At 29.3% G+C, this 13,703-nt stretch overlaps 1 protein-coding gene across 1 annotated transcript; it reads right to left on the bottom strand.

The window, feature by feature from the left end:
• Positions 1 to 5,908: 5,908 nt before the first annotated feature.
• LOC149139655 (zerumbone synthase-like) lies at positions 5,909 to 7,621 on the bottom strand. Its single transcript, XM_089447509.1, has 2 exons — positions 7,372 to 7,621; positions 5,909 to 6,799 (listed from the first exon to the last, which is right to left on the bottom strand). The coding sequence occupies exons 1-2, from the start codon at positions 7,446 to 7,448 to the stop codon at positions 5,989 to 5,991; spliced, it is 888 nt and encodes a 295-aa protein (XP_089303635.1). The 5' UTR covers positions 7,449 to 7,621; the 3' UTR covers positions 5,909 to 5,988.
• Between the last annotated feature and the right edge of the window lie 6,082 nt (positions 7,622 to 13,703).

Raw genomic sequence — 13,703 nt, 5'->3', positions numbered from 1 at the left:
ATAATCGAGAAATAATATGATTATTAGGAGGCTAGAAATATTTGTTCTAGAATCAGTTAGAGATTATCGAGCTTTAGAGAGAATGTGTTATCATGTCCTTGTTTATAGGAGTTTGTTGGTGTCTAAATTTTCCTTGTAAATTTTAATGCATTTTAAGATTTTCTTGTGAGATTGATTTGTCTCAAGTATGATTTTTTTGATTTGGTATGAGAGTTACTGGGTGAGAGAGCATGAAATTCGTGTTGATGGGAAGGAAAAATCCACTTGGAAACATGGGAGATACCACATGATCAAGACCCCAATTAGGCGTCCACTTGGAAACATGGGAAACACCACCTGATCAAGACCCCAATTAGGCCTCTAGTTGTTTGGGTTTCTAGGAATTACCAATATATAGGCTTAGTCACCTATGCTAAACTAATATAAATATGATTAACACTATAAAAAAGGAAAAATATATGACCTAACAATATTATTAACTAATTATTATAAATATAAATAACTAATAATTACCTAATATAAACCAATTATTGGTGTTTGGGAAGTTCCTTTAATGCTACCCAAATGCAGGCGTCTAAGAGATCTACAGTTTCTTTAAGATGGTAGCCCTTCTAACCAAAATGTGAGACCAACCAACCACTTAAAGGGTCTATGCTCTTATGAGAGAGTTTGAATTGTACATATATATGATGTTTTAGAATGATTTGCATGCAATTCTAATCTAGTTTGTAGAAAGTAAATCAATTAACCTATCTCAACTGATAGTAAATATATAAGTAATAGTATGAATATCATATATAAAAAAAATACATTTAAGAAATCATAAATAATCTTAAAACTTAAAAAGATTAAAAAACCATATCCATATTTCAATTAAAGAAACAAAATAAATATTCCAATTTTTATGATAAAAAACAATTTGATAAATTAAAATTTGCAGAACTAAAATAATAAAAATGTATATCACATACACTTCTCCACTCATACAAAAGATATCCTTCAAAAACCTTCCAGGTTTTCAAAAATTATGCATGACTTCTGACCGTGAATATTAATTTAATTGGTTATAATGATTTCCAACTCTCTCCTCGTCGAAAAGAGTTGTACAAATAACATGAAAAGAATAAGAAATATATTTTTCATATTTTCCTCAAATTAAAAAAAAAAAAAAACCTTTAATTTGGAAGAGCATTTTCTTGCAAATAAAATTTAACCTATGATATTCATCTTTAGCTATCCCATTTTTGCTGCTTAATTTTATAATATAATAGGATTTTCTTTTTTTCCCTTTTCCTTTGAAATCTCTTTCCATTGATGGTAGAGATGAGATTTGGGGAAAATGAATAATATTAATGCTTTGAAAAATTATTCTACATTGACCCATCCTCAATACATATTTCTCTTTTCATTGATGGTGGAGATATGATATGTGGGGAAAATGAATAGTATTAATGCTTTGAAAAATTATTTTACATTAACCCATCCTCAATACATACTTCTTTTTCTTCTGTATTCAGAAGAAAAATACATATTTCATTTCCTTTTTTTCTGTATTTAGAAGAAAAATTTGAAACTGATTTCATGAATTCACATGGCAATTGAAAACATTTCTTGATGTCTGTATTGTTCCATCTAGTAATTTGAAGAATTTGACTATCACTTCTCTAGAAGAATTTGACTATCACTTGTATCATTGTTTTCATTTGTAACATCCCTTGCTTTTACCTTGTTTTTGGTAATTTCAAAACATGATTGTCTAATGCCAACAACGTAACCACGAATGACTGAGGAAATATGTGTTTAAAACACTTAAAATAAATGTGTGTGATGGCCGACCGAAGGAAGGGACGACCTACAGATCCACTGTCTAAGGGACAACTTTTTTGCATGCCTTGCAAAACTCAACCCTAAAATTATTTTTGAACCATTAGCTGTAACTCAATTGAACCACCTCCTGAATGGAAATGATGAGAATCGATTGGGATGATGGAGGCACAGGACAATTCCCCTTCCCTCACGGATCCAGGATATATGTCACAACATCTCAGAAACAAAGTGAGAGACTGGGATGAAGGGAGACAACAAAAGACTGGAAACAACAAAACACAACCAAAAAAAGACCCACGCATAATTGAAGGGATTTTGCTCTCCCTGTTGGTTTGTGATTCTCTCTCCCTCTCTCTTTCTGTTGATTATGGAGCATATAGAGCCATTAGAGTAATGACAATGGAGGACAAAACAATGTTAGAGCTTATCACAGAGACCTATACAGGAATTAGACCCTTGTGATTTTGGGTGTAATTCATATAAACAATGTGAGGCCACTAAACTATGTTGTTGGGAGGCTCAATGGATAATTGGATTAGTTTGAATCTACCTTCTCATAATTTAAATGGGATAATGGATAGAACTCATGCTCTTTCCAGGTAATGAAAATGGTAGCCGCGAGGCCACTGTTAACTCTAAGCTGAAGGATGAGCCGGAGCTACACGACGCCGCTGCTGGTTTCATCCGGGTTCAAAAGTAACTGTCCGGGTGCAATCACAAGCAAAAGTAACAAATAAAGTATTCATAACCCTATCCACCAATAAGCATTTTGTTCTGATTTCTTGGTCACCTTTCAATGTGAGATCTGCTTTTAAGAAAATAAATAAAAAACCCTTTTGCCCATAGGTTCATGACGTGATTTTGCTTAGGGTGAACTTTATTTGATTTTAACGATTGAAGATGTTCGTGCATGCAGACATAATAGATAAGCTTGTACTTAGTGCCATATACATGCACATCATCAAGTTAGCTTTTTCCTATTTCTCTGTCATAAAATAAAATAGACCCATACAACATTAAAAAATAAATTATTTATTAATATGGATTTGAAGTGGAGTAAGACATAGTAATTCAGAAATAATAAATTATAGAAGATGTAGTAATTTTAAAATCCACCCAAAACGTTGTGACATTAATATTCTTTCATTCCAAAATACAAAACATGTTTTCAATACTTTACTTATTTTATGTGACACGTGATACAAAATAATCAAAATATCAAATACTAATTTTTAAGTTTTTTAACTATGTTGTAGGGAGATGGGTAGTGTTAATAAATAAGTATAAATATTTAAATATTGATTTAATATGGAAGAGATGTTAGTATCAAACATTAAATAAACCACCAACAATAATAAAACTTAATTTCTACTCATTTTAAAAAATAATAAAAAACAAAAAAAATAAAAATAATAAATTAATTCAGTCTAATTGGTTATATTATAGTTTTGTTTTTATTAATAAAATTACAAACAAATATATTCATAATAGTATTCCTTATATTTTAGAAATTCATATTTAAACTTAAAAAACGAAAAAAGAAAAGAAAAAAATAATTAACTTATCTATTTATTGATTTATTTCAAAACAAAAAACATAATTTTGATATTTTATATGAAATTAAAAAGTATCATCTTTTTTTTTTTTTTTTTTGTATAATAACACAATTTAACTTAAAAAACTAGGTTGAAAATAGAAAACACATTACCATTAGCCACCTTTGAGATGGAAACTAATACATCCTCTAATAGTAGAGTTTCTTTGGATAACATATCCATTATGGCATTTGTTTTCCTCATATGTGTGAAGAAAACTTACCTATCTATTTGTCTATCTATATCGATCATCAATACTATATATATCAGGTAAAAGAAATATATATATATATATATATACACCCCACATATAAGCTAATAAAATTCTTAATATTATTAAGAATAACGATAGATTCAACTTAATTATGATTTATCAAGCCTAGAGAGAACCAAATCTTTAGATATGTAAACATTTCTTCAAGTTTTGCCTTCAAAAACAGATTTGCATTTTAAAATATTTAATTCCTTCGGAGTTGACCTATGTTCCTTTTAAAAGAAATAAAATATTTGTAAATAGTAAAAACAAAAATAAATATACATATTGATTGAATTTAATTAGAGGTTTATTGTACAACCCAATATGAAGCATGTGTAATTCCTTAGTGCTCAACCAAAAATCGACCATGTCTATTTTAAAATTAAAAACAAATATTAATTAAATAAAAAAACATTCAATTTTTAATATGGATGTCTCTTTTAAAATAAAAATTAAATATTAATTAAATAAAAAACATTCAATTTTTAATATGGATGTCTCTTTTAAAATAAAAATAAAAATTAATTAAATAAAAAAAATCAATTTTTAATATGGAATTGATGTGTGAAAAACATTTCAATTTGACCATAAATAAAACATTTCAATATCAACCATAAATATATATAGAACAATATTATTTCACATAAAGATGCATTCTACAACCTAATATGTAATGTGTATTTCCATATATATCATATTGGAATTGACATGTATTAAAAAAAACCACTTAAAATGATATAAAATTATAAAACAAAAACATAATATTATAAATAATATACATTCATAATTTCTAACCAATTAAGTAATATATATTAAAGTTGTTTAACTTTACAAAGAATACAACCCTTATCATTTAATATTTAATTCAATATTTACAAAATATTCATATTTTACTAATTAAATATATTAAATGATAATCCTTGAAACTATTTTATTTATTTGCATAGAAATGATATACATGAAATATTATGAATATCTAATTTGTTTATGAGTTTCTATTTTCACACTTCAATTATTAATATAAAATTTCATAATCCTTGAAACTAATTTATTTATTTGCAGAGAAAGGATATACATGAAATATGATGAATATCTAATTTGTTTAGGAGTTTCTATTTTCACATTTAAATTATTAATGTAAAATTTCAATTGTAATTTGGTTCACGTAAAAAGTATAAAGATGAGTTTTGATTGTTGAATTGGTGAATTTCAATTGTAATTTGGTTCACGTAAAAAGTATAAAGATGAGTTTTGATTGTTGAATTGGTGAATATCTTATAAAGATTGCACCTTGAATGATTTAATCATGCCATGATATATAGACTGAGGTGGTATATATAAAAATACTTAGACTTCCCATTATAAGGATAAGGATAAAGGAGACATGTATTTAAAAATACATTAATAAAAAAAGACAATTTGATGTTGACAATGTAAACAAATAAAAAATTCTTATACTTAAAATATTTTATTAATGTATTAGTCCAAATAAAATAGAAATGTATTTTTTTTCGATACTTAGCATGGATTCATAGTGCCTGTGCACATTTGTGCACATTTCTACATATTGTAGACTCTAAAATTATCTTCACATCTCATCATACACTTATATATATATATATGTAATTATTGGTTAACATCTTGTAAATATATTTATAAGGCCTAAACTCACTTTAAATAAATTATTATTATTTTTTTGATTATTAACTAAAAACATAAAATAATCATTAAAATTATAAATATTAATTATTAAATCATTAATAATAATTAATTAATTCAAACCTTGTAGATATATAATTAAAAACATAAAATAATAATTAAAATTACGAATATTAATTAATTAATTAATTAATTCAAACGTTGTAGGTATATTTATAATGCTTAATCCACTTTAAATTAAATATTAATTTTCTTTTAACTTTGATTAAAAAATAGCAAAATAATAAAATTGATGATGACATTAACCTTTACTAAAATCAATATGATCTAAAAAAAATTAAACATCAATATAATCCCAAAAAGATTAACTAAAATTAAATTTAATTGAAATTAAATATTAAAGGTGGACAAAATATTTAAATTATTTCTCATACTATAGGTTTATATAAACTATGAAAAATAAAACAGTTATTTCCAAATGTAAGATTGCCATGGCTGAATATTTTAAAAAACTAGGAAAAAAATAATAATAATTTCCAACAACTATACCCCCAAAGTGAAAAGTCGAATGAAATATTCTAATCGGTCCACATATGTGATGACATTATAAGACTATGACACTACAACTTTATTCAGAAACACTGTGAAAAGCTATGATCGATACATCCCCCGGGAGTGGTTCACAACAGTGAATCCGCCATCTACGACAAGGTTATGCCCGCTAACATACTTAGCCTCGTCGCTGGCCAGGAACAGCCCTGCCTCCGCAACATCTTCTTCTTTAAGAGTCACGCCTTTTAAGTTGGCGGAAGTGTTGAAGAAGGCATCCACAGCGGCCTTCTCCTCTGCTGAAATAGCGGAGTCATCGCCTGGTTTGAAGAACCGGACCGTAAGAGCCGTGGCCACGGCATCAGGAGAGATAGCGTTGACTCTGATCCCGTATTTCCCAAGTTCAGCTGCTGCGTTCTTAGTCAGCCCTATCACTGCATGCTTCGAAGCTGTGTATGCGTGTGTTGCCATTCCTGCTACAACACCCCCAGTGCTGGCCATGGAGATTATGCAGCCCTTCTTCCTCGGGATCATCACTCGGGCCGCATGCTTAATGCCCACCATCACCCCCCTGATGTTGACGCTCATAACTCGGTCGAATTGCTCCATCTCGTACTCTGCCACTCCCCTTGGAACATTAACCGTATCGACGATTCCTGCGTTGTTAAACATGATATCCAGCTGCGCGTACTTATCCATGGCCAAATCCACCGCAGCGCTGACGTCTTGCTCTTTGCTCACATCGCAGTGCACGTAAGTGGCCGGAGGCGAAAGGGATTCGGCCAAAATTTTGCCGGTTTCGTCTGCAATGTCTGCGATTATGACTCTGGCTCCGTGCTTTGTGAAGAGCCGAACGATGCCTTCTCCTATGCCAGATGCTCCGCCCGTGATTATTGCAACCTTGCCTTCCAATCTGCATTCAAATATCATATTTTACAACCTTTGTCAGTCATCCATAGATAACAAAACAAGATCAATTCAAAAAATTGAATTCGGAAATAAAAACATTTCAAATAAATTAAACTGAACCAGAAATTCCTATAGGAGCAGTTAATCATTTGTTATCTGTTAAAATTCCAAAAAACCCTTACCAAATTTCCAACCAATTATGGAGAAGGTGTGCAGAAGAATCGCCAGGACTGTTAAAAGTGATTAGAATAGGGATAAAAAAATTCAAAAAATCTTGTAATAGTAGTATTTGAATCTTATTTTTGATGGTGAAAATAGATTAACACCATCAAAGACTTTGAAGGCCTTTGACATTTAGATTTACAAAAATTTTACAAAATTTTATCAAATATAACCTAACTTTCCATAATTTTCAGAAAAAAAAATTAATAATTTTATTAAAATATAACCAAAATTTCCATAATTTTTCTGAAAAAATCAATCCTGTTAGACTACTGGGTTAACCAAAACAAAAATATCTCACAATTAAATCTTAACGAAAACAAAAATATGTAACTTCTAGTGCACCGTGATTACCGTCGGTGAGATGCATGCAGCAGCAAGGTCAGATTGCCGACAGAGGCAGCAGTTGCATTAACCTCTTCGTCAGACATGACTGGGGAGCGTAATTGCGAGATTAGTAATTAGATGATACAGGAAGAATTGGATGCAAAATATAGAGAAGCGTCCGAATCAGTATTGTGCCTAGCAAGACAGAATATATCATAAAATATCTTCCTGTTGGTCAGAGTATCTTCTCGCCCTTGTCAGGATGGACATTTGGGTCTTGTTCTCGCCTTTGTCAGGATGGACATTTGGGTCTTGTTTGAGGACTTTGTGCCTTATTTCCTTTTCAGTTTTTGTTGAGTTTGATGATTCACATAGTAGCAAGTTTGGGTGTATTGTTTTTTTCCGTGTTTTACCCAATATAATGGCCTAAACCTTGTTGTCCCTTTATGATGTGTTTACAACGATATTTTGCCATATATAGATTGAGTTGTTTTTAGTTTGATTTTTTGGAAGTTTTTTTGATGCGTTTTTCTTGTCAAATTTTTTTAAAATCCAGCAACAATTTATTGAAATCATAAGCTCGATGGGTAGTACTTGCACAATCAAAGTGTCTTAGGGTTTTTTAGGGTGCTGAATCCAAATATGCAGTTAAAAATTCAGTTTAAATAACACAAATCAAGATTTCACTTCCATTTTTTCACCAAAAAAATCCAAAAAATCATACTAAAAACAACTCTTATATAAACACTCTAAGTAATATTTTGATGATCAAAATAAATTATAGAATTAGAAAAGGGAATCTGATCTTCTAACGTGACTTAGAACAAAAGAAAGGAAATGATAAATTATAGTACTAGAAAAGGAAATCTGATCTTTGAAGATGAGAACAAGAAAAAAGACATTAAGATATAGAACAGTCTGTCTCCATCCACAGGAAATGATAAATTATAGTACTAGAAAAGAAAATCTGATCTTTTAAGATGACAACAAGAAAAAAGACATTAAGATATAGAACAGTCTGTCTCCATCCACCATATTGAATCTAAAACGTCTCTCCTATACTAAATATAATATACGATTAGAGCAGCATCTATTATTTTATTGCTACTTTCTCATGTTCTTTGTCCAATATCTATACTTTATAATTAAAGGTCCTTTCTGCAAGGACACGCATTGATTATAAATTTGAGTAGGCTTCCCTACCTATTCCAAAGTCCAATCACTTGACTGTACAGCACACTACACGGGGATTATAAATTTGATCGGACTTCAGCAACGAAATTGAAGTCCTATAACTTGTGGTTGTTTAGTTTTCAGCCGAAACCCTTCATTTGGCCGTTAAAATTGCAATGTTTTCAAATTTATAAGGTGGACATTTTAGAACTGTAATTGAAGTAGGCTTCATTGGTTTTGAATCGATCTGTAGTGTTAAAATTACAAGGTAAATAATATGAAATAATGGAATTGGAGATGAAGCCATCGAGGGAGTGAGCTGAAATTGGAGTTAATGTCACTCTGTCCCAAAAAAAACCATTAATTTCTTTTGTTTCTATTTCTAATACCTCTTAAAAGACTCAATAAACTTAGTATGACTATTCTTACTCAGCGGTGTACTTATTTAACATTCTTGACAATTTTAATAAACTAATATTTAATTTTATTTCCTTTTTGCCTGTAAACTTTGATGTTCATGAGTCACGACTCAGTGTTGACTCTTAAATATTCAGTCTTACACGAAGGTTATAATAGTTATTAATATCAGCAAGCCGCTCTATTTTATTGTGTGATAAATGTAAACAAGTTACATAGTAGCTAGTACTTATTGCTTAATTTAAATATAATTAAATTAATAAAAGATTATGAAGATTTGTCAAAATAAAAGCCTATATAAGTGTATGCAAAAATCAAAATCAAAATTAAAAAAAGAAAGAGATAAAATTGGAAAACAAGAGATTAGAAAAAAGAAAGGGCTATATTTAATTATACAGAGTCAAGTTATGCAATTTGTAAATTCTAAAGATTTTGATAACAAATTGTTAATTATTTTCTCTTTATTAATATACCCCATTTTATGTTTTTTCTTTTAAATACAAATTTTGATGATGAGTTAGCATGCATTCATGGATAGTATCCAATGACATCTATTCTAAGAGCCAATGTCAACCATTCAACTGTTAATTTATGATAGGTTTTCCCACTGTGGAAAAAAAAGAAGAGAGAAAACTTCACATAAACCAATGTGAATTTGGAATTTGTAGATGTTTAACCTAAAATTTAAAGATAGATAGTTTGTATAAGATTTTACATATTATAAATATGGATCAGTGTACCAAGTTAACAACATACATTTTGTTTAGATTTCATACAAGCATTCTAATGATTTTTTAAAATTTCTTTTTTGATCTCTTTAAAAATTCTAAAATGTAATTTAGAAATGAAAAAAAACATAAATTATACCATAAACAAAAAAATCTATTATGTTGATATTGATTGTTGAAGATGGGCATACATAGTGTCAAATTTGAAGTAGCCCCATTATAGTGACTTTAATCAACAAATTTTACTCAAATTTGAAACTATTAAACAATGAAAAGTTGTTGAATGCTAACTATATTGGTTCACACATGCATATTTAGGAAATGTTATGGAGCTCTTACATAGGAGAACTTTTCTCTTGGGAAAAGTTTGACAAAGGATTTATAATTTATAGGGAGGTCAAATCTAATTTCTTGCCTAACCTCTTAGTGATTAGGGTACACAAATGTTGGGTACGTCTAAGGATGCAAATTGATGACATGACCATATTAAATAAAGAAATCAAGAGCATTAAATATTTAGTAAAGACACTTATATGAAAGCATATAGGCAGGGGGAATGGGGTAGGAAGGTAAGATGGGTAATGTCAAAATGCCAATTGGATGGAGAGACTAAGGGGGAGATCTCAATGGGATGAATTACTCTCTCGTTTGGGTTGTTTGCATTTAAAACAATATAATTATGCCACACTTCCCAAAACAAAAAATGCACCATGCACAATCACAAATATATCAACTTAGTATTCAACAAACATACCTTGCCTCAAAAAACTTTGGCAATAGAACTGAATATTTGATGGTACGTAACAAAATTTAATAAATATTTGAGTGTACAATGTAATCATTGCACAATAAGAATACAACTAGTCATATTGAAAATAAATATATTTAAACATTATTAAAAAATAACAATATTGTAACAATATTGTATTTGTAATGTTAAATCTTGCAAAATAATGCAAATTTTTTAGTCAAAATAACCTAATAAACAATCAAACCAAAATCAAATCAAAAATTAAAGACAATATATCCTCCCTTAGAAAACAAAGGAAAATGTGAATGCTCACATCAACAAAACTAATTAAACTCATAAAAGTTTTTAAAAAGGAAAATCTATACACAATATTAAGATTTGTGGAAAATAAAGTATACGACAAAACCAAAAATTTAAATTATAATAAAATTTTAACTTTATGTTACAATCATGTTAAATTTGAATAGAAATTATATATTATATATAAATATTATTTTATCTACTTATATTTAATATTAATATATTTAATATTAATATGATAAAATATTTAATATAAAATATTCAACTAATATACCATAAAAAAATCAATAATTTTATTAAATATTATTAATAATAACATATATCTAACATTATTAATATTAATAATAATATATATCTATTGGTTGAAAACGAATCATTTACAAAACTTAAACTCAAATTATAATAATAAAACCCAAACTGCAAGTTGGAGTCATGTTAAATATAAATTCAATTTATACATTATTTCAAATATTTTTATCCAAACTGCAAGTTGGAGTCATGTTAAATATAAATTCAATTTATACATTATTTCAAATATTTTTATTTTTATTATGATATATGACGAAGCATTTAAAATAAAAAATTGAAAATTATATATAATAAAGATAACTCAATGAAATGATAACTCAATGGAATAATGTCAACATTTTTGTAAGTACAACTAATGACATAAATTATTTTTTTAAGAGATTAGTTGAAAAAAAATATATTTGTTTATTATAAACCAACCAAACTCTCACATCGAAAAAGGTTACATAATAAAATAATAAAAAATATTCATAAAAATATATTTTTTATGAAATCCAAAGTAGTCGTAGCCAAAGTAATTACTGAATCCAAAATAACGTGTATCACACCAGTGATAATTTTTTAACTGTAAGTATATTTTATGAGAGGTCTCTATCAATTTAATATCACACAGGGTTAGAATATGCTATACTCCGTAGCGTGTGCGATTCAAAGGTTTTACCGCATATACAATGGGGATTGTTGTAAAATACAAATTAGAGAGTATATCTATACATTGTAGATTAAATTGTATAATACAAATTAATGTTGAAGTATATTGGTTATTATTATAAAATATAAATTAATGTTGAAATATATTTGTCATCATTACAAAATAAGAGGTGGAAAAATTGAACTAATAATATTTTAGATAAATGAATTTAAATATTGTTTAAAAATAATAAATTTTAATTAATAATATTAGAATTTGGATATGTTTCAATTTTTTTTGGTCAAAGAGAAACTAATAGCTAGTCAATGCAACACTGAACATAATATATCTTGCTTACAGCGAGTATAATAAGGATATCTTCACCCATGTACATGATGCCAAATTTATATATATATAATTAGTGCATAGCACATAATGCACATAAATATCAATATTGATTTAAATTCCACATGGAAAAATGGTTTACTGAATTTAGTATTTGGTGTGTGAGCATATATCTAGCTTGCTTGACTTAATACATTAGCATTTTGTGTTTTGGACTTAAATTTTTTCCCTTTTTCTCTTACTCTGAATTTTTGTTGATCTGTTATAAAACCAGCTCAAGAAAAGATAGAAAAGATAGATCAACGCCTTAGAATTCAGCCTCTTCGAGGGGGCAACCTCCTTTACATTACATAAATGAACAATTCTTGGATGATTCAAATGACAAAACCTCCTTTCTATATATAGGAGTCTAAGGAGTCACAATATAATCCAGCCGACCTAACAATAATAATATAAAGCCACAAAAATAACAATAGAGGGATTCTATGGGGCACAGAAATAACAATAAGGGGGTAATAGGGGCACAACAATATAAATAAGGGGTATAACTACAATAGTAATTGGGTAATCACTAGTATTATAGGGACCCAACATGCCCCTCTCCTTCAAAAAAGTGTTGTCCTCAACGCTTGAGTAGTTCTGGATACTTCTGCATAAAATTCTCATCCTCCCATGTGGAATCTTCAGCGGATAAGTTCTTCCACTTGATAAGATACTCTGAAATTGATCGATTTCGTAGCTGTCGAGTTCTTGTTTCTGTGACTGCTTCCGGTTCCAATATAATTTTTCCTTCCTCGTCAAGTTCTGGCAATATTGTTTGAATTGGGAGCTTGTCACCTATAACCTTCTTTAAACATGAAACATGGAAAACTGGGTGCAATCGAGAAGCTGCAGGAAGCTCCAATTTGTATGCCATAGTACCAATCTTTTGCAACACCTTGTACGGACCATAATACTTTGGTGATAATTTATTATCCTTCTTAGCTTGCTTTAGGGACATTTGCTTATATGGTTGTAGCCGTAGGAATACCCAATCACCTACATCAAAACTTCTTTCACTGCGATGTTGATCTGCCTGTTGTTTCATTCTATTTTGTGCCAACACGAGGTTATCCTTTAAGAGTTGGAGGACTTGTTGTTGATGTTCGATGTGATGTTCCACTGCCTGAACCTTAGAATTTTCTCTTAAATATGATGTGATGGATGGTGGTTGATACCCATAAAGTGCCATAAATGGGGTCATTTTTGTTGCTGTATGGAAGGAAGTGTTATACCACCATTCAGCCAGAGGCAACCATTTGACCCATTGTGTCTGTTTATCAGATACAAAGCAACGAAGATATCCTTCCAAACATTTGTTTACTATCTCAGTTTGCCCATCAGATTGAGGATGATAAGATGAGCTATGAGCTAACTGAGTACCAAGACAAGAAAATAATTCTGTCCAAAAATTTCCAGTGAAAATGGGATCTCTGTCACTTACAATAATCTTTGGGTTTCCATGTAGCTTTTGAACTGTTTCCATAAATGCAGTAGAAACTGTACTGGCTTTAAATGGATGTGATAATGCACAAAAGTGTGCATACTTGGTAAGTCTGTCAACTACCACCATGATGACACTCTTTCCCTCAGACTTGGGTAAACCTGTGATAAAATCCATTGAAACCTCCTCCCAACGTTGGCTTGGAATGGATAAAGGTTGTAA

This window comes from Pinus tabuliformis, chromosome X, assembly GCF_031772625.1.
Source record: "Pinus tabuliformis cultivar Carrire ecotype Pingquan chromosome X, CPIR1, whole genome shotgun sequence".
Classification (NCBI taxonomy): Eukaryota; Viridiplantae; Streptophyta; class Pinopsida; order Pinales; family Pinaceae; genus Pinus; species Pinus tabuliformis.
This window is presented reverse-complemented; position numbering and strand designations above follow the sequence as displayed.